The 23,138-nt window shown below is 34.7% G+C and overlaps 2 protein-coding genes across 2 annotated transcripts; one reads left to right on the top strand and one right to left on the bottom strand.

The window, feature by feature from the left end:
- Positions 1-1,237: 1,237 nt before the first annotated feature.
- On the bottom strand, positions 1,238-4,882 carry LOC145586283 (uncharacterized protein At4g37920-like). The gene is made up of 6 exons (XM_081643416.1): positions 4,668-4,882; positions 4,308-4,567; positions 3,606-3,771; positions 2,012-2,256; positions 1,715-1,902; positions 1,238-1,596 (listed from the first exon to the last, which is right to left on the bottom strand). Exons 1-6 carry the CDS (start codon positions 4,834-4,836, stop codon positions 1,386-1,388), a joined length of 1,239 nt encoding a protein of 412 aa, XP_081499542.1. The 5' UTR covers positions 4,837-4,882; the 3' UTR covers positions 1,238-1,385.
- Positions 4,883-13,364: 8,482 nt separating this feature from the next.
- Positions 13,365-16,098, top strand: LOC145585375 (protein BRICK 1). Its single transcript, XM_081642413.1, has 3 exons — positions 13,365-13,515; positions 13,619-13,786; positions 15,802-16,098. The coding sequence occupies exons 2-3, from the start codon at positions 13,654-13,656 to the stop codon at positions 15,921-15,923; spliced, it is 255 nt and encodes an 84-aa protein (XP_081498539.1). The 5' UTR covers positions 13,365-13,515; positions 13,619-13,653; the 3' UTR covers positions 15,924-16,098.
- Positions 16,099-23,138: the final 7,040 nt, after the last annotated feature.

Here is a 23,138-nt window from a genome sequence, read left to right as displayed (position 1 = left end):
CCTTCTATGATTCATCGGTATTTTGATAACCCCACTTTGCTTCGTATTCTCTCTAGGGAGCGCCCTTAGCGACCAATGGATGATTTTGTTTATTGGAAATATAGCCGAGATGGTCAATTCTCGACCAAATCGGCTTACGTTATGCTGGTTCGTAACTCTTTGGTTTCAGTTAGTAGTAACCAGCTTTAGCTTCATGGTTGAAGCGTTTTCGGGGGTTGCCGATTCTCCCGAAACTGAAAATGTCTGTCTGGAAGTTGCTTCATAACGCCATGCCTTTGTTTACCTCCCTTGCCCAAAAGGGTGTTCCTCTCAATTCTGTCTGTGTTTTTTGTTTTCAACGGCCGAAGACTCCAGCACATTTATATAGAGATTGCTCTTTTGTTAGTAGGCTTGTTATGGACGCCCCTCTGGCTTTGCGCCTATCTCTCCTTCCATCCGTCCTTTTGTGCGATGGTTTACGTAGTTAGTTTTTGGTTGCATCATTGGCAGAAAATGGGATGCTCTATTCTTCTTCTTATCGTATCTTTGGGCTATTTGGTTAAATCATAATAATCATGCCTTTCAGAGTGCAGTTTATTCTACGGCCTCTATTTCTGTCTTGGCAAAGGATTGGTTTCGGCGTCTCAAACAAGCTCTTTCCTTTAACGCTGGCAGATTTCTTTGAAACATTCTTCCTCACCGTCTAGGCTGTATCTTTCGGGTTGGTTGAGAGGAGGTGACCTGGAGTTACTAGAGGCCTGTTTGGTTATTGATGGCGCTTGGGACAGTATGGATCACAATGCGGGTGCAGGTTGGATTTTCAGAGATCTGGAATCGGTTGTGGTTTTGGGTAAAGGTTCTCGTGCTTGTCAAACTTCCTCAGCTCTTCAGGCCGAATTGCAAGCTTGTTTTTGGGCTATTCGAGCTGCCTTACGGAGAGGGCTCTCGCAAGTTTCCATTTACACCGATTGTGCTTCATTGTATGCCTTATTGTGTGGTTCTTGTTCCGACAACATCGATTGCTTGTGGTTGATCCATGACATTAGACAGGCTCTTGTTGATTTTCGAGCTTGTCACATTCGAAAGGTTCCTCAAACTTGGGTTGCGCTTGCGCATTGGTTGGCAGTCGGAGCTCGTCGTAGACAATTTTTTTTTTGGACTTTTAGTTTGTTTTAGTGGTTATATTTATTTCTTAGTTCTATTTGTCAAAAAAAAAAAAAAAAAAAAAAAAAAAAAAAAAAAAAAAAAAAAAAAATCATATTTTGTTAAACAGCTACTTTATTAGTTCATCATAGTATCTGGGATTTTATGTACACAAAGAGGCTGATTTTCAACCAGCAAAGCTACATAAAAGACATGTATACAACACAATGCTTGCAATGAAAGATGATGATATGTCAAAATTTTCAGAATTCCTCCTCTGATTTGTTAGCTTCTGCACCTGTATTAACTTGGCGCTCCAAGTACTCTTCCTCTATTGTTTCCTTGAGAATGAAAAGCCTTTGGATAACCACTGGTTCATTAATTTGTTTAGCTTCCCTAATTTCAGTCTCTTCTTGACTTAGATGGTATGCATCGAGCATGATCTTTATCCACTTATGGAGCTCTTTTGGTGTCCTGCTCCATCCAGCACAGCAGAAAAACAAATATTAAATTTTAAATCCAACAATTACAGTACTCCACGGAGCAATAATTTCAGACTCAAGTCAAAATACTACTACATAATCAGACTTACGTGTAAAGACCATTAGGATCCTTGGCTTCATGTTCACTTCCAGGAGAGAAAGAGGTGGCCAAAGCTGAAAATCTCTCTTCAGGGTCTGTTATGTTAAGCAAGTGTTTGAGTAGTGTTATTTCTTTTGGTGTTATGCTTCTCATACTGCTTTTTGTTGTTTTGTAAATGCGATACATAATCTCTTTGGCCTGTAGATAATCAAATTTCAAAACTAAAATTGTTGCACAAATCAACTACTTCATTCTTTGAATTTCAATACCATATCACTCTTTGGTGCAAGGGCAAGCAGGAAAATACCTCATTCTTCATGGTTGTGGACTCTTTTGCTTTAGCCCATGCACTGTTTATCAATAATATCAATGAAGAGTCGAGTTGCTTTCCCTTGGCAAAACTTTTTATCTTCTCACAGGCAATATCAATTGATGGGGAGTTCAGGATGTCATCAAATTTAGCTTGAGCGGTATCAAATGTATCCACAATTTCTAATGTGTTATCATAAGCAGAAACTGCAGTCAAACACCTGGCAGCAAGCCTAGCAACAGCTGCTCAACAAGTATGAAAAACAAGTGTAAGACAGCAAACTCTTGTACCTGTTACAAATAATTTATACTAGTCATACTGTCAGCTTGTCTATCTTCAACAAATATTCTGATCAAGTTATTGATAGAAACCCTGAAGAACAAAGTTACTAAACATTCCAGTTAGCTGTACAGCATACTTGGCCAAGAGCACAGAGCCCTAACAAATGACACAGACACTAGGTACACAGAAGAATTGTCACTTGGATTCAGGACTCGGTAGGCATAGGTACGTGAAATGTGTCCAAATGTCATACTTGGCTACAAAACTTCATGCTTTAGGTCCAAAATGAGGTGTAAGCTCTGTCAAATATCAATATCCACATTGGAGTGTTGAGGATCTGGCATGACTTGAGGTTGACTAAAGAGTATGAATAACATATACACATTGCATTCCAGGTAGCTGATTAATGAGAGGATATGAGTTGGGGTCTGCAAAGAGTCATCACTTGTATTTTGTCAGAAAACTCCAAAGACAGGACTATTCATCAATTGTTCTCCAGCAGTAACTACTACAGTGTATATAGAATTATAGATACTCTCAAAAGGGGGTATTAAGATGGCTGGAGCACCAAAAACTTCCATATGTATACATCCCATAGAAAAATCAAGCACGCAGAAAATAGCTGTTTAAAGTGGTTAGCTTGTTTTGGCAGGGTCAACACACAAGAACCTTCAAAGGAGCCAATTTTGCGATTTAACTGATCCTGAAAACAGCAGAGCATGTAATCTTTTCGATTTTGGTAAAATGGGCCAGATTTCGAGAGGGTTTCTGTACTTCTATGTTCAATCCCAAAACCAACTCGCAATGATTCAAAGGACAAATATGAGATCTAGTTTCCTCTATTCTCTAGTGTGAGGCAATCTACATGTGTACTGGCACATTTTGGCGGTCTCATTTCAATACAGAGGGAAACAATAGAAACATTTGTCAAAGATATCTATACAATAATATAGCCAGATTACAAGTCAAAGTATAAATGACTCTAGTCTCTACTGATATGACTTTGCTCTATTAATGCCACATTTACGAATTATATGATTATTCCAAGGCCCCAAAGAATAGTTTTAAAGAAGGAAGTATCATGTTTAAGAATTTAAATCATAAAATTAATATATCAAGTAATTTGGGGTCATAAGCATTTCATTTCTATTAGCCATCAGCCAAGTCTCAACATCTCTATAGAAAAACCAAACTGGCAACCTGGAATCAAGCATCCACATTGTTATCAAAAGTGTGAAACAAACACATTTCACCTCAAGCACATATTGAGTTATTGACCGCTATTAAAAATTAATTATCGTTTCATTACCATCACGGTCCTCCAAGCTGTCATAAGTCTGTTGAAGATATGTGAGGTGGCGAAAGAACTCCCCACTGAAGTCTCTACGCCGCTTAGCAACAATTGCATTAATATCCGTAGGATTATCTTCTATCTCCTTCAAAAGATCAGTATACCTTTCGATTTCATCATCAATCTGCAATGCTCAATCTCGATAAGATTAAAACCGATTAAAAAAAAAATCCTATATAAAGATAAAAATCGGCTATATCAACATCAAATCATTTATGTACAACTCATTTGGTTTACATGTAACGGGATTTAATTGATCCAAAGAAGCTAAACAACTTTTGTATCAATAAAATTCATGATTACAACCTTGTCTATTGCTAGACTAACACAAGAACTTCAAGTTCATTCCCCTCTTTTCCATATCCGAGTTTAGGCCACGGGTTCAAACATTCAACCCCAATAGAATTTACTACTTAAACCTACTTAAATAACAATTGAACATTCTAATTTTATACAATCAGTCACTTAATATATCAATAAGCTACTCTGTATCACAGTTCAAAATACCAATGTAGTACGGAGTACTATATTCATTTTTAAAAGTACCAATTCAATGACCAATAACTCGTGCATAAATGCATAATTTAAAGACACTTATGTATACGAGAACAGATAGAATAACAACCCGAATCAACTGAGAAAGAAATAAAAAGTGGTTACCTTCTTAACTTTTCTACCCAAAGAGCTGAGTTTCCTCTTCAAAACAGGATCAGTCTCCATATCAGCTCGGGTTCGACATCGGCTGTAGAATCTATCCCTATATTTCTTCCATTCTTCCCTAAAACACAAGTATTTCTTCCAATCTTTAGACCTGGGTTTCTCATTTATAAACAAATCAATCATTTTATCACAAAATTGGGTCATTGTTAAACCCTCAACAACATCGACATCTGCTTCATCTTCCACCACTTGCGCACCACCTAATTCAGCAACAAAAACATTAAAAAAAACCAAAAAAAAAAATCTCCCTTCAAAAATTAATTAAGTTTAAAAAGTACCCAAGTGATGAATTTTGCTTACTAGTCTTGGAATCTGAACGGGTAGATTTGAAGGTGAGATTTTGAGCTGTTTTTGAGGGTTTTAGGGTGTGGAAGTTTGAATTTGAAGAGAAAGAATGAAGTTTGGCGGGTGAAAAAGGAAGAATTATGCTGTAAATTGGAAGTTGTAATCTGAGTATGGTGCAACCCATTATTTGGAGCTCCTGTGAAGGGATTTTTTTTTTTTTTTTTTTTTTGGGGGGGGGGGGTGTTTTAGAGGTCAAGATATTCTTCTCTTCGCAAAGACGCCAAGGTTCAAAAATCAGCGTATTAGTATTTATCTGAAATTTTCTTTAAACCCTGGTTTTTAAAAAAAAAAAAAAAAAAAAAATCCTTAAACCCACTTTCCACAAAGGAACGTGCATTTTGGTTGAACTCAACTTTTAATAGAGCACAGAGTATTGGGTGTGTAGGGAATAATTTCAAGCCTTTAAAATCCCACTAGCTTGAACCCCACTGTGATTATACACTAAAGTACGGTGGCGTCCAAAAGGGAAGAAGATAGAACAAAAGAGTCGCCAACAAGTTTTTTAGGAACTTGTAAACCGTTCACGAGGTGAAGGTTACACCCCTTAACGATCCAAGAGATCGTCAACTCCATAAGGTCATGAACCAAATAAGGGTTCGGGGATGAAGGTACAAATCCAACCTAAAAGAGATTGAACCTGCCCTAATAATAGGCCTCTACTTTATTCTGATCGTATTCACGTGCGCTTTTTAATTAACATGCAATCAATAGGTTAACCCTAAACCTGTTTAATCTATGTTGGTTGAATATTAATGCACAAATAAATCTATTATTGGCGATCACTTGAATTATAATCACATTAATCCTAACAAGATTATTAAGTATCTTATTAATCGTGATTACAAGTACAAATTCCCTTTAAACATGCGATAAAGGTGTGATCAAGCAATAACAATAATAATCAAGCAACATGATAAATAATAAATCATAATAATCATGAATAATAATAATAATAATCATCATAAAATTATAACAATTATAATCATAATCATGTTGATGTTAATATTAAAGCATAATAATAATAGCAAGAACCTAGGCATGATACTAACAAGATTAATAACAAACCTTAGCATGTCACTAAGCAATAAAGATCAAATCTTTAGCCCTAACATGATACTAACATGAATAAATATTAGGAAGAACATAGGAAGCATCATAACAATCATATTTAATATTAAAAGTACCCTAGACATGATACTAGGAATATCATAATAACAATATAAACATGATTTCTACATTATAAAATCAATAAATCAATAAATCAATAAAGTACTTACTTTGATGCTTCGTATCTCTTTCTAATTACAAAATACATACGTTAGTAACTTCAAGAAAAATAATAATCAAAACAATTAAATTAAATAATTGAAATAGAGATTTGGGACCAAACCCTCATAAATTAAAACTTTTCACGTCTAGGGCGAAGGCAACTTCGAATATGGCTAGGTGTTTCTAGATCTTGTGAATGCGGAATTTTGTATGAGAAAACAAAGGTAAGAAAGAATTGAATGATGAAGAGAGATGAATGAATGAAATCAATTGGTGAATGAATGTAGATGATGAATGAATGTAGATGATGATCATTAGTGAATGAAAACGGAGTTTTTAATACGATATTTATATAGAAAATCAGCCAAAAAGGATAAATTAACAAAATAGAGTCTGACGCATTAAAAACAGGGCTGGCGCCAACCCAGGCTAGCTGGCGCCAGGCACCAACACTAGCGTCAGGCGCCAATGGCTAGCGCTAGGTGCCAAGGCCTAGGGTTAGGCGCCAAGCCTGATACCAACGCGTTTTCGAAAATCCGATAAGTTTACCGTACTGGAGGATAAAATAATATAATTTCCTCAAAAATGCTATTTGATTTTGATTAAAACTCTGAAAAGTCAACAAAAGTCAATTTATCAATGTTAATCGAATTAGGAATGAAAAGAACCTTCTAGAAGAATCTAGAAGACTAAAACCATTCCTAATTGCATTAGGAATGATAAATCATATTAGGCCCTCCCCTAGATCATTGGGCCGTACATAAAGCTCAAACCGGGCCCAGTTTAGTAAATTGGCCATAACTTCCTCATTATTCATCGGAATTGGGCTTATAATATATCGTTGGAAAGGTCTTTGCAAGCCCCATCCAACTACACTACTATTGGACCCATATCATGGACCAACCAAACTGGATTGGCTGTTTTCTTAAAATAAGTTTTCAAAAACAGATAGAAGAGAAAAGAAATAAAAACTTTCCGCAACACCAGACTTTCCACACTTTCGCTTCACTCGATTATGATTCGACGTGAAAGGTACTCATCACTGGGTTTGGTTTTGGGGAGACACAAATGGGTGTCTACAGAAGCCCCCACTTTGACTGAGTTTGAAGAAACGCAAGTTTCGAAAACGAAAGTCAAAGTATCGATAGGGACGGAGAATGATTCAGAACGTTCTGTGATCCTAAATCAATCTTGCAACGCCGATACCTGCAAAACTAGCATTAGTTAAACAGATAAAAGAGTTAAGAAACGCGTATCTTGCACCGTCGAGCACACGTCTCTGAAAGTAACCGGTTGTTTTGATGACCTCCTGCAAGCTAGAGAATGCCATCCCGCTTGAAAACCGCTACGCCCGTAACTGCTTCCAAATTAGAAGATTGCTTCACCTGAAATGATCCTCCTCCGCATTGATAATATTCCACATCCAAGGGAATACCATCGAAGATTATTTCTCTTGAAACAATCTCCATCCGCATTGATAATATTCCACATCCTAGGGAATACCATCGAAGATTATTTTCCTTGAAACAATCTCCATCCGCATTGATAATATTCCACATCCTAGGGAATACCATCGAAGATAACTTCGCCCGAAATTACCTCCAGTCGTTCATGAAGGGTCCTCCAATATGGATGAATGTTCTTCGAATACAACCCCTTCCCTGCAGCAATCGAGTCGTATATTTGGCACGCACAAGGTAACCCGTGGGTAGTATGTAGAGCACACCCACAACTCCGATGGATATCCATACTTAACCCTCGCATCTTGTTCGTCTCACTGAGAAGAAAAGATAAACAATAGTGGGATACCTTTCCGTTCAGCTAATGCTAAGGCTTATGCTTGTACTTCTGATCATGACTTGTTCTACATGCCTCCAACCCATTACGAATGGCTATGATTTGGTTCTCAATCGAGCAGTGCACCTGAGCCCAAACTCTGTCTAAAGAACATGTTGAACTGTCAAATTAATACTTCAATGCTAAATGCTGGCTCTCAACCCTACAGTTGTTAACATTGCCGAAGTGCAGTACTTGATTTGTCCAAAACATCACAAAGTTCTCCTATGTATAAGCCAAGTGTCCACAACATATATAGCCAATTACTTTCGACCATCGAGCTCCCTTGGTTTTCAACACTGCAAGTTCTCTATTATATGCCTCTTCAGATGTAGCATTAATCACAAGCCTCCCCCACCCCATTTTTGAACTTGGCACCAATCTCCTTTTTTTTTTTCAAACATAGAAGTAACTTTCGCCTCAACATCTTTGTTAATATGCCACACATACAACATGTGTCTTGTGTTTGGAAACACACTCTTCAACGTTGCACAAAGGCCAAGCTCCCTATCTGTCAGTAGTAGTACCGACGACTCTCTATGATGATCGGTCAACAACCTGAAGCACTGAAGCACCCACCGACAACTCTCTTGGGACTCTGACCTCATGAATGCGTATGCAACAAGAAAGTTCTGATTAGTCGGTGTAACCCCAACAATCTCAAAGAATGGCATGCCGTATCGGTTTGTCTTGTAAGTGGAATCCATACCTATCACGTACGGGTATGTGCGTAGCAAATTTGTCTTGATCGGGTGTGCCATGAAAGCATGTTGCAACACATTGTTGGTATCAGTAAAACCCAAGTGAGGTATTTGCTCTTTTTGGCCAAATGAATCACCTGGTGAACTACTTCTCTTCCCTTGAATCTCTCCATTCTTATGTTACTTCTGCAGTTGTAGACATGCTTGATGTTTGGATGGTCTCCGAGAAACTTTTCTACAAGAGTTCTCATGATATGTCGAGGGGCACCTGTAACACCCTAGAAATTCCTTTCTTTTAAAATACTTGTTTTGCCCTGTTTAAAAATTTAAATAGGAATATCTAAGATATTATCGCCACCGAGAAAACGGCTAAGGCAACCATCAAAGACACACAACGGAAGACTAATTTCAAAACCATTCAAAACAAGTCAACTTGAAAAGTCAACCAACGAAAGTAAAGTCAAAACCAAAGTCAAACGAAGTAAAATAAAACCATCCTACAACTTGGAACCATTGTAGGCCCTTATTAAAACCAAACCAACTTTAAAACTTTTGCATTAGTCATGCATGATAATAATATTATAAATAATTAAAACATTAAACACATCATATACTTATAGAAACTAGCATGATTCGCTCTTCACTCATGCCATTCATGAATATGCTTCATCACCTGAAAACCTCCTCTCTACTTGTCCCCACTACTCGCCATTGGAAAATGGGTCGTCGTAGGGACAAAGTAAAGACATGGCCAAACACACAAACACACACAATCAGCAAAGCTGAGTACATAAGCGTAATTAAACACACTAACATGTTTTCACCTATCAACACACACTTACCTCATTGCACTTGTTTACAAGCACACACAACAATCAACAAGACACATTAACTAGACACTAAATAATTCATTTAGCGTTGATTACGCATCGAACGGGTTTCCAACTATACCTCCCCCAAATAAATTGAGGTTAATTGACACGGGAGCTAACCATGCCAGCGACAAAACCACTCAAAGGTGGCGGAATTCCTGCGCATAATAATAAATAAAAAGGAATGTACAGCGTCTTGTACTGCATTAGAAGTTATGGTTAAATATAAAACCCCATAACTCCCCCCCCCCATTGTTCATACTCAAGGTATATACGTTCCAAGAGTTTTGGTGCGTAATCTCTTTCACTTTACGTTATTTACATGTTATTGGACTTGGTGATGACTCTCAAAGCATAATAAATCAATGAACCATAATTATTCAATCAACCAAATATACCAATTTAATTCTTGAATAATTAATGACCACATATTATTTAATGTTGAACCCTTTTTAATTCTACCTCAGTGTCAAAGACACCTTAAACGCATAAAGCACCAAAATCCTATCCCTCGGTGTTAAAAACACCTTAAGTGCACAAAGGCACCAACATACAATTTATTCCTTGTGTACATAGACACTTATATAGATTCTTCCTCATGCTTAAAGCATCAATAAAAATTATTTGAACCATAATAAAATTCTTTTTCAATATTCCAAACATAATTAAACATTTAGTTTAATTAATCATGCATTCTAACATGCCATAAATAAAAGTGTGGTTCAAACACAACATGCCCAAAATATAATTTTCCAATCCATAAACCATCACAAATAATTCATGCTTCACAATTCAATCACCAACACCATTAATTCACAATTCCATACATAAACCTTAGCATGATACTACTTGTAATTGATTGAAATCAAGCCTAGCATGATTCCACATCATCAAAATATGTTACGTACGCGAACGTACCTCAAATAAACCTTTAAAGTAGTCGATTACACTACAACAATTCCCGAATTAAGTCTCCTACATAAAGGGACAATAATACTATATTAATTCTCCTTGTATACACAATTTCCAGCAACTTAAACTCACTTTAAATAACTTATAATAATCTGAAAATTATTTAAAAACCCCTAATTAAACTCCTTTTTAATGGATAATCACACCCTTTTATTAAAAATCACAATTATACTACTTTAAATAAAATTCCAACATTTTAAACTAATCAAAAATCCTTTAGAACTTCATCAAAATACATCTTTATACTTAAATTATCCATAGAAACATTAAATTATCTCTTACACCTTTTAAACTCAAGGATAAAATTTAAAGCATAAAAAAAAAAAAAAAAAAACTTCGTTAAAAATCAAAAATTGCCCGAAAATCATATTTAGAGGCTGAATTTGGCCACGAGAGGGCGGTGCTCACTACCAAAGGTAGTGAGTCTATCTTAAAATGTTGTTTCCACACGAAAAACACTACTTTTTTTTTTTATCAAAATCGGAGGAGTTCAGAACTTGATCGGGATTAAAACGGGATTAATATTAACGAACGAAAATCTAATAATTAAAACATGAATTTAAGTGTTCAAAATAATCTGGAATTAAGTTAAACTAATAAGTAGTTATAATCACCAAAATTTCAAAACATTATTACTATAAAAGCCCTAAATCAATTATTCATAAAAACCCTAAAATCATGATTTTCAATAATTAAAAACCCTAGGTTATAAAATTTACAAAATCTGAAAATTATAAAGTTTAATCATCAAAATACAATTTGATACTAATTAAATTAATTTCAAACAATAAAATTAAAACCCATAAATCAATAATTATAATTACACAAATTAATAAAACAAAGGAGAGAGAAAATAAGACTAACCTTTTTATGTGGGAAATTTTTTGGGGATTCATGGGGTATTTATAGAGTAGAGAGTGTAGGGTTAAATTTGGGCTTATAAAAATGTGGGCTTGAGTTATGGAATAGGGCTTAAGTTATAGGTTTTGGAATGAGTTATTCCAATAAGAGTATGTAGAAATAATTTACATTGCCCAATAATTAATAAACGTTTGGCCCAAAACATATTTTACTTTTATAAAACTTTATATTTAAAATACTTTAACTCTTTAAAATATTTAATTAAAATACTTGAGCCCTTGACAATACATTTTATTAATACTTAAATACTTTATAAAAATACATAAAAATACAGGGTATTACAGCACCTGTGCATGAGTCATGTCACGCACTACCTGTAACACCCCAATAATTCTCTCTTAAAACCTGTAAATACCATGAACAAAATCCAAGAGAATTATTGCGTGCTACCGCCACGTGTTTAAAGGTTAAGGCTTTATCAGAAATTAGAAGCGGAAAAACTAACTCAGTTATAAATAGGTTTCAAAACCAATAACCAAAACCAAATTGAATTATACAACTTGGAACCATTAAGGCCCTTATTCAAAACCCCACAAAAGTAATAAATAAATAAAACCATAGTTTAAATAAATTCAAACTTATGAAAAGAAATAAACTGCGAATAATAACCAACTCTCTACTCAAAATCCCACAACCCTGATGCGAATGCTGCGTATGTAAGAACCTGTGGTTAATGTGCTCCCCAATATTACAAGTGTAAAAATTGGATCGTCACAGGGTCATTGAAAGGCGAAGGCCATGACCAAAGAAAGACACATAAAGCACGCAATCAGCAAAGCTGAGTACATACAAGCTGCGAAACATAATAAGAAATCCCTAGCATGCTACTAATAATCAATCATCACGCATCATTAGTTTGTAGACTTGACACATGATTCAACTATTTACATCACTATGACTCCATTAATTAATAATAGGTAAATCATTATTTTTATTCATTGGATTACGCAATAGACAAAGTTGTCCAACCCATGCTCCATTTGGAACATCAATAAAAGAAAAACCTCATGCCTCCTTTCGGAAACATCAATAAACATCCAACGACCACGGGCGCGACTCCGTGACCGTAGTTAGTATGAGATCTCATCTAACTCCTAGTTTTAGAAAAATAATATTTGAAATAGGAGACTTGTAGATCAGACAGCCTCGATAAAAGTACACGGCTAATAATACCCCATGTACCCCAACCCCTGATTGTCATTACTCCAGAAGTGCACCAATCCAGAGTTTTATTGCTCATCCATCTTGCACTTTACGTGATTTACAGGTTTAGACTTGGTGATGACTCATATGCAAACAATACGATCAATCCAATATCAATTCAATCAAGTAAAACAACTTTCCAATTTCAATTCTTGATTTATTAGTGACAAGCAACATTTATTATTTATTCCTTTAACTACCTCGGTATATAAACACCTTGAGTGCATAAGGCATCCCAAAACCTTAACCTCGTCTTATAAGACTGAAATTCTTCCTTTACTCATCCTGTTTGCATAATCATGAATGAGTAATAAATTAATCTTTACACAAAATATTTCAAGGTGTTTGGTGAGAAACTTATTTGAAGAGCTAATTCCACAAAATATTTAGGAGCTTTTTCAATTAGCTTATTCATTAATTTATGGTTAAATAACACTTACACCCCATTTAATTTAAAATAATACCTAAACTACCTACCTCACAATTAGCTTATTGATCATTTCCCATACTCAATCAACTTTATGCTATTAGTTATTTACCAAACACTTTTATACAATCAGCTAATTAAATAACTTAGTTAAATCAGTTAATACAATCAGCTAGTCAAAATAAGGTAACATAATTAGCTTCAGCTTTTAACTTTAAGCTATTCACCAAACACGGTTTTTACAATATTTAATTACTTTCTCTCACCTAGTGGACCCAACATATTTATTTTTTATTAATTTCATATGATCTCTCCTTTAATTCTCTCCACTACTTCTGTTTTATATAATTTTTTACTCTTCCACTCATTCACTATCTTTATATTTTATTATTTTCTCCAATTTTTCTTAAAACTCTGCGTATGGAGAAATGGATAAGTATTTAAAAACGGAGTGAGTATTAATTATTATTATTATTTATTTTTTTTTTGAAAAAAACCTTCCCTTCAAAGGAAATGCAAAGAAAGCCAGTCAACTTTTGGAAGCAACCAACTTTCTCTCGTAGACTCGTCTCCGCTCTCCAATTCATTAATCAATTCAAAAGGTAACCATCTTCTCCTTTAATTCTTCATTATCTACGCTTCATTTTGATAACCTTCATTGCAGTAATTGTTTACAGTCATATTTCCATTGATGATTTTAAGCAGTTTAATTCTAAATTGAGCTTTTAATTGGGGAAAATATGGCGAAGGCTGGGGGAATCACAAACGCAGTGAACGTAGGAATTGCAGTGCAAGCTGATTGGGAAAATCGAGAATTCATTTCTCATATTTCCCTCAACATTCGTCGTCTTTTCGATTTTCTTGTCCAATTTGGTAATTTCTTTTTTCTTCCATTGATTTGATCTTGTTATTTTTCTATAATAATTTTTTTTAATTGTTTTGTAATGGATGTTTATTTAAATGGGTATTTTAAATGTCTTCAAAAAAAAGATGGGTATTTTAAATTGAAGATTTTGTGTTTAGAAAAATGTCTGAATACCATTTTGTTGCCTAATTAAGCTATTTCTCCTAACTGATGTCTGAAGCTGGATTTGTACCAGTAGTTTGTCGTTTCGTCTGCTATTGTGTTGGAAATTTCTTTCTATGGATTAGTTGAGGAGGTAGGACTTTGTTGTGATGAATAAAATTCCTTGATTTTATTAGTTTTAGTATGAACCATCTCGTTATATTAGGTTGTTTGGATTGATGTTGTTCTTGTTTCGAGGTTTGTTTGCCTTAGCTTCAAGTGATTGATCACACCATAGTCCACAGGAATACTATCCCAAAGTTTCAAAGCAAGGTGATTCTGCTGAGCAAGAAGAGTAAAGGTGCTAATATGTAACAAAGAAAGAGTTTTGATACAGAAACCAATATATAGAGGGGTGGGGAGATAGTAGCTGGAAATGTGAGGGGATGAATATATGAGTTGAGATTCTTTATATAGGATCTTATGGGAATTTGTGTAGGGTTTTAAGCACTCTAAGCGGAATTTCATGAATCTCATTCATACGCACCTAAACAATATCTCATGCATATACAAATAAAGGATCACATAATAGTTTAAGATTAACCTTTGAAACGTGAATCCTCTTTGCAATCTTCTTCTCTAGGGGATATAAAAAGCCTCAAATGTGACTCCTCTATTCGGTCCACCGGCTTGAATCAATGCTCCACCAATGCTAGTTGGACGGGAAAATCCTTCACCTTTCTTGGAGTAGAGAACCGGTTTAGAGAGAAAATATGGAGAGAAGAAAAAGTTACGTAGTTTTTAGAAAACTGAATACTGTATATTTTATTTTCTAAAACCTCTAATAATATAATCATATTATCATTAATTAGGTTAGTGTTTCCTCTCCCCTTTTCCCTTCTTGGCCGGTCACCTTAAGGCCCACTGTGGGCTCTGGGTTTCTTTATTGATCCAAACCTAATGTGTGACCTTGTAGGATCTGTTTAGGTGGGCTTTGGGTTTGTTACTCACTAACCCAAAGTTCTATAGCATTCTCTAGCAAGATGTATAGACGACCCAAATAATCGAATACTATCTCCATAATACGATCCATAATCATACTTAGTAATTGCACATTTGCACTAGAGTTGAGGACACATTTCCTTCAATTTGTTCTTCCATGTTCCAAGGCTAGTTATATTTGAGTCTTCATGATTGCAGAGGTAGTTTTTTTTTTTTTTTTTTTAGAATCTTACGTGCTATGTGCATGTCAATATTCATTTCACGAGTGGTTTTTATGAAGACATTTCAAAGTTCAAACTAAGCAATTCTGATCCGCAATGAGGAGATTAGGGTAAACCAGGACTAGTGATGATAACAGTCTGAGTGGTATTTACGTATCTTCGTGGCTAAATGGAATAAGTGTCAAAACTGTTAATTAGTTGTGTATGCATAGATTTGGATTCATGTTCATGAATGGTGGTGTTGCTATATGAGTTTAATGCAGGCCTTTGTTCTGTTAACAAAACATCCTTTGCAGTTTGCACTTTGTCTTGGCCACTTCTATACATAGTTTCACTTGAGGTAATATATTGGCCAAAGAAAATTCTTGTTGACCTGATAGTTCCGAGTAATATTTATGACAAGAGATGCATATATGAAGTACTTGAGCTAATCTTGATGATTCAGGCCTCATAAACCTTTTTCTATTTTACACTTGTTCTGGCAGTTTCCTCTGCATGAAGTTCAATTCCTTATGCTTCTAGAGTCTAGAAGAGGAACCTTATGTTGAGTTATATTTTCTGGTGTATAGTATACCTGATTATGGCCTGATGAGTGACATTACTTTTAGAGTTCAAATTGAGCTGGTTTGACTAGTTTTCACATGATTTATTTTTTTCAGAGGCTACAACAAAGGGTAAACTATCAGCACTGAATGAGAAGCTTGACACACTAGAGCGACGTCTTGAACTGCTTGAAGTCCAAGTGAGTACTGCATCAGCCAACCCTTCTGTTTTCAAGTGATTAATCTAGGAGAGAGTTCATCTTAAAAGGCCTGCTTAGCTGCTATGATTGCTATATAGATGGAAAACTATATATCCTTGTATCTTCCCTGCCATAAATTCTCATTAGGTGTGTGGTTACCGTGATAAATTACATAATGCTCGATTTCTTCTGTGAATCATTTATTCTCTCATCAGTAATCATTGACTACATTCAGCATAAACGATCATTGGAAGTGGAAAAATGCCGCATGCTTACTACACTTTCATCTCTTTTGCTGCACTATCTTTATATCTTGATCTACAATGCCTGCTTTTGCTAAGGCGGCAAGGCATCAGCAACATTGTCCTTGTGTATACATTGATTTAAGAAAATTGGTGATTAGAATCATCTTTCATATGGGGCTTCCCAATTCCATCTTATAGAACTTAATTTTGGCATTTATTAACTATCACTCGTTTAAGGGTGGAAACATCATTAAACTCTTACAAGGTCTGGAACAACACTTATTCGAAGGAAACTGAGGTGTTGAACTTTTATAGAGCTAGATAACAATCAATTTTTTTTAGGGGCCCAAACTTTGTATATAGGTCATTAGTTTCACTAAGTTAAAAGAAAACAAGACTGGAATAGTGATTAAGGTGTTGGAGTTTAATGCATGAGCTCAAGTCCTAACAAATAACTCTTGGCTAAGTTGTAAATATTAACATGAGTATGAAATACCATTAAATAGGTAAATAATACAGAGTACCATTAATTGTTGTAGTTGTATAAATATTTTGCTAATGGTACAAATAAGTATGTAAATTTTGTACATCAAATGTTTTATCACTGTGAGATATATTAGTACGACTAAGACAATTTATAATGTAATGGTATAATATACATGCATAATAGTGTACAAAAAATGACTACTGTAATTATATAAGTACCATTATAGATGTCAAATGACTATTTTACCCTTCTATTTGCAAAGAAAAAATATAGGCACTATGTGCTTCAATGGACAACTACTATCTCCCTCTTCGCCCCAATATTCTCTATTTTCATTGTCATCAAATTAATTTCCAAAATTCTCAATAACTAAATAAACTATTTTCTTGTGTTCCCCTAGGGAGGATTTCTCGTTTCCTTTTAGGTTTCTTTCTCAAGAAGGTTTTCCTAGCCTCCGTAGTTACACTTTATTTTAAAAAGGTTTTCCTTCACTCTTTTCCTCTTTCTCTCTCTCTCTCTCTCTCTCTTTTTTTTTTTTTTTTTTTTTTTTTTTTTTTTTTTAATCTGAATTATCTCTTTTCTTCGTAATCTTAGTTTTGAATCTTTGGTGATGAGTTTACTAGTGGTAAGCCAAAAAAAAAAAAAATTCTAAAAAAAAACCATTTAACTAACTGCTTTTAATAATTCGATCTCATCCTTGATACAATGTTTTCTCTTTTGTGGTTTATTTAGCTGTTTGTTCGATTGGCGAGGATTGAAAATCTAGAGTTTTATAATCACCGTTAGTATTTGGAGGACCATATGAGTGGTTTCGCCCAAACGACTATGCTCAATAGATTGCAAGCCTAATTAGTGCTAGATGATGTTTTTTGTTAACACAATTGTTGATCGAATCTTTGATGCAATTAGTTCTTAGGTGTTTTGTATTTTTGTTGGTTTTTAAAAAATTTTAGGATTTGTTTGTAAGTGACGTTTGACAATTTTTAATTAATGAAATCCTGTTTCTTCTAGTAAAAAAAAAAAAAAACTTTAATCCCAAAATTAATTTCGTTAATCGTTTTCCAGTTAAATATTTGACTTCTACACTTTGACTAATTTTTATTATTTATAATTACGACAAAACATTATCATGTGGGATCTTGTTTGAATCGTCCTCATGTAAATTGTATTAATATCCACTTTGTAATTTATTTACAATGTTGATATTAGATATATTAATTGTTAAAATTGTGCGTTAGCAAACGTGATAAGGAAAGTATTTTTTTTTTTACTTTAATCACAAAAACACACACACACAAAAAAAAAAAAAATTGTTTTTTACCACCCAAACTTCTCAAAATTTTATTTTACCACAAAAAATTTCTAAAAATTGTTTTTACAGCACCCGCGTTCATGACAACCGTTAAATATAGCGTTTTTTAAAAAATATTCTTCGATATATGTGCTAAAAACATGTTCTTTAGAGGTTTTGGGGGTCATTTTGGCTCATTGGGACCATTTGAGGTCAAAATTGACAAAATAAATTGCAAATATCTCGTTTTGCGCAATTATGATATTTTTTGTAGTAAAAACGAGACATTTGTGATCTTTTTTGTCAATTTCGGCCTCAAATTTGAAATTTTCTTTGTGGAGGCGGATGTACCATGTTTGGTACATCCATATTTTTTATAAAAGGCGGAATGAACATATAGTTGTTTTTGTAAAGAACATATAACTAATGTTGTATTTGTACATCTAAAGAACATCCATAATATTAATAAAGAACATGATAATATTATGTAATGAACATTATTTGTATCCACCCACCATAATCTAAAGACAAAATTTGAAGAACATTTCACAGTAAACAATGAATATTATGTCATAAATAAAAACACACTATACTCACAATCAAATAACACGGAGATAAAGAATATTATTTAACAGCTTTTTATTTTCTTTTTTTTTAAAAGAAAAAGAATAGTGTCATGTTCTTTGTTATGAATAGTTTTTTTGTTCTTTTTTATGTCTTATGTTCTTTTATCACATTCATTACATTTTAACAATATGTTATTTTTACTTTAGATATATATTCTTTACAATTGTATACCATGTTCTTTTCACTTTAATTGAATGTTCTTTTCACTTTAACTAAATGTTCTTTACATTTTTATACAATATTCTTTTCGTTTTTTTTTTTTTTGAATGGATGTACCAAGCATCCGCCTCCATGAACCACTGATTGTCTCAAATCGGGCCCATAACGAAAAAATGACCCCCAAAACCTTTAGAGAGCATGTCTTTGTCACAAAAATCGAAGAATTTATTTTAATTTAGTTAAATTTAATGTTTTTTTTTACGGCAGGTGGTGAACAACATTTTTTTTAATGGTAAAGTAAAGCTTTGAGAAGTTTTGGTGGTAAAAATAATTAATTTTATTGTTTTTTTTTAGGTAAAAATTATAATTTTCTATAAGAATGTGCCAACTAAAAAATACGTAGGTAGCATAATGTATCAAAGTTTATATTTAATAATTACTTAGTTTGTACTAAACAGTGCGTTTCTGGTGCGGTTGGCCACTTGGCCGCACGGTGCTCTAAAAGTAACCCCACTTAAGTAACCTCCCAAGTAACTCCTCAAGTAACCCCACTTAAGTAACCCCCCAAGTAACCCCTCAAGTAACCCCACTTAAGTAACCCCCTAAGTAACTCCTCAAGTAACCCTACTTACCCCAATAACCTCCAAAGTAACCCCTGACCGTACCAAGCAACCCTTGATCGGACCTAGTAACCACCCTAGTAACCCCTAACCAAGTAAGTAACCCCTAATCCTACACCACCTCAAAGCCTTCAACTCCACCACACCACCACCACCTCTCGTACTCACTACCCCACGCCACCAGCCCCAACGCCACCAGCCGCAGCACCAGCCCTTAACCCTGATCCACCCAACCTAACAATGACCTAACCCGAACCCGAACCCACACCCAAAACCCACCCTAACCACCAGCAACCACGCTGCTGCCACCAAATCCGATCCCAAAACCCACTCTAACCACCACACCACCACCAACCTAGCCCAGCAACTGTAACACCCCCGATTTACTATTAACAATAAACAATAAATAAAAGAAAAATAAACAACCTTTAAATAAAATTGCGGAAGCATACACCTAAATCGGAGGTATTACCGCCACACTCAACAACCTGTCAAGTGTTAAGGCTTACAAAAATCCCAATAATTACAACCCAATAAACTAGGTGAGCTATTTATACAACTTTATAACCTCATGACATCACACTAATCGAAACACTTGAGCTCCTTTAGCTACGACCACTTGATCAACCTGCTTAGAAAATCTTGACTGCTCACCATTAAGGACAAATTCCAAAATAGATCGTCGCAGGGCCACCATAAGAAAAAGACATGGCCGCAAACACAAGTAACAGAACAAAATAACGCACACACGTCAGCAAAAGGCTGAGTAATCACCACATATCAGAATATAGAGTATAACAGGATAATCAACGTTACTAGCTTAATTAAATAATGTAGTTCAAAACTACATAACACATTGTACTCTGAAAATAACCTTTATCAACTCAACCTCGAATAATAATAATCCTTTACTCAACTCATAACCAATAGTGTGACATGCTCTTTGTTCTATACCTAGCCTTGGGCATGGATAATTCGAATAAAACCAACAAGTATAAAAACTTGAATACTCCCAATAACTAGAAAACACCTTGAACCAGACCACATACGAGTCAATTCCCACTGTAGGGGACCATAGAAAAATAAATATTAAAGATTATACCTCATTCTTAACTCATGATTATTACCCTCTTACCAACAAGCCAAGGACTAAGTTATATAACGCCGAGCCTCAAACCAAGAACAAAATAATAATTCTCAACCATTTGATCTCATACATCGATCAAATAACCATTCACATGATAATAAATAATATCTCAATATTGGCACAGGTTCCCAATTCATATATGACGACATATTCGGTTCATAAAATATCTCAACTCTTATAGAACTAATACTAGTACCCAAAATTAATCAAATCTCCACCCCAAAATAATACTCTGCATTAACAACCCTAAAACCTTGATAAAACAATACTCCCTATAACAACAACATTAAAACCTTAGAAATAATACAATCAATCAATGCGGCAATTAAATCATATAATACCACACACTAATCATATACATATAAATCATGATCATATATAATTCACAAATTATAAAATTTACACATAACAACACGGATTACAATTAATACTAACAATTTATAATCAAACAAATAAAAAAAAATTAATTAAGATAGGGTGATTACCTAGGGAGACGATGGTATTACACTCATAGCATATGCATGAAAGGCTTTAATGAGATTGGTCTCTTGAAAATTGGTTCACAATTGCATACGTATAATATAGTCAATGGGTGGAAATAAGATCAAAGCTACAAATTGATTGATGATGTAAGTATCAAGGGTAGGTGAAAATTGATCAAAACCATGATTAACAAAGAGCCACAAACAGGCGCACGAACGACCATTATGAAGTATATAATTAGGGTTGAAATAAATATTAGTAGTTTTGTAAATAAGAGTCCAACTAAATATAAAATAGGGCTTTATAATTGTTTAAAATAAAAGATAGATTTTGAAAAATACGAAAACTTTTGTTTTAAATTTTATAAAATCACAAAATATTCGGGTATTACAGCAACCCACACCTAGCCCTGATACGCATCCATCCTAACACCGACCAAACTCGAACCCACACCCAAAACCAACCCAACCTACCCTAACCACCACGCGTAGCAACAAACCCAAATCCAATCCACCCTAACCATCACGCGCGGCAACAAACCCAAATCCAACCCACCCTAACCACCACTTGCAGCAACAAACCAAAATTCGACCAAAACACAACCAAACCCGGAAAAAAAAATCTAACAAATACCCTAATTGTTAACAATGGCTTCAAATTTCACTTCAAATAGGCTAAAAAGGCCAAATTCGATCATGAAAACACTAGATCTAGAGTTTTTAGGCTGAATGCTGAATTTGGCCTTAAGAACCTCTAAGTTGTTTTCCGGCGACGGAGTTGAAAAGCTTCATGACGATCACGAGCTAGGTAGAAGGAAGTCGACGACGATCTGGGTTGGAGAAGGAAGTCGACGACGATCTGGGTTGGAGCATGAAGTCGGTGCTTCAAGGATGAAAAAATGGAGGAGAGGAGAGAAGAGAGAAGAGAGGAGAGAGAGAAGAGAGAGAGAAAAAATTGTGGCTGGTCATACGGTGCGGCCAGCCGCATATAAAACTTTGTGAAGCATAAATAGGTTTGTTGTTTTGATGCTAATTTGAGTATATGTAAATATTACATAGTATTGATTATTTATAGCCTTAATTTTAGATTGTAATATACAAAGTATAAAATATATACTCCATATATTGGAGCTTGAACAAGCTATAAACGAGCTTATAAACTAATACAAATGAGTATATTAACTAACAAGCCCAAATGAGTCGAACATATAGTTCTTTGAACAGGTTTTGACCGAGCTTGTTTATGAATGCATCGGTGCATTGACATTGACATCCCTATGCCACAGTGCTGTTATGTGTTCCTAAATCAAAGTTAACTCTAGAGTGTTTTTTGTCATGATGGCTCGTGCCTTCCTTGTTGGTCTTCTCCAAAGATACGTAGTATTGTGATCTAGATAGCCATAGTATCACATACACTATTGCTACACGCATAATGCATGTTGTCCTCATGTCATGCCTTTTCCGTTTTGGACCATGGACCATGGCCCAAGTGAAATATTTTCCTATTTCCTCAAAGCCCAAGTGAAAGCAAGAGCTTGCATTCTAACCATGACTATTCTATTATAAAATTAAATTTTCATCTAGGTATGAAGAGGAAAGGTGGTACATCAGCGAATTTCTCCGACCATCCAAAGAAGAAGCATAATTTTAGTTTATTTATTTGTATTTCTAAATTGAAGTGGTTTAGTAGTAGTTGTTTCTTGTGTAATGCTACTCAAAATCTAACAAATATCGCTAGAGATGAGAAATAGTCTTGTTTCGTGTATGCTTTTTCCGGTATAAAAAAAAAAAAAAGGTGTAAAAAAAAAAGGTATAATGACGGTAGCCTTGTTGCACCGGCAATCTACCATATAATAAGTTGGTGTAAAAGAATAAAAATCTAGGAAAAAATGTTGACTTAAGTTATGATGAGATTTCATAATCAAAACCTTAATTAATTGATTTAGTCAAATGTCCATTGCTTCTTTCTTCTTTATTTGTGATCCAGCTGGTTTCCTCAAGTTCTAATTCATAACGTTTGTGTTGGTTCAACTTATCTTTTTTTCTTACTATTTCCGAATTTTACTTTCTACTTGTATATCATAGTTTAGTAGTTGGTGTTTGTGTTGCTGACTTGAATGCATATTAAAGTACACTTAGCATGCTTTAATGTTAACTAATTTTCATGGATGATCTATTAAGACCATTGTCGGTGAG

This window comes from Chenopodium album, chromosome 1 (genome assembly GCF_948465745.1).
Source record: "Chenopodium album chromosome 1, dcCheAlbu1.1, whole genome shotgun sequence".
Taxonomy (NCBI): Eukaryota; Viridiplantae; Streptophyta; class Magnoliopsida; order Caryophyllales; family Amaranthaceae; genus Chenopodium; species Chenopodium album.
This window is presented reverse-complemented; position numbering and strand designations above follow the sequence as displayed.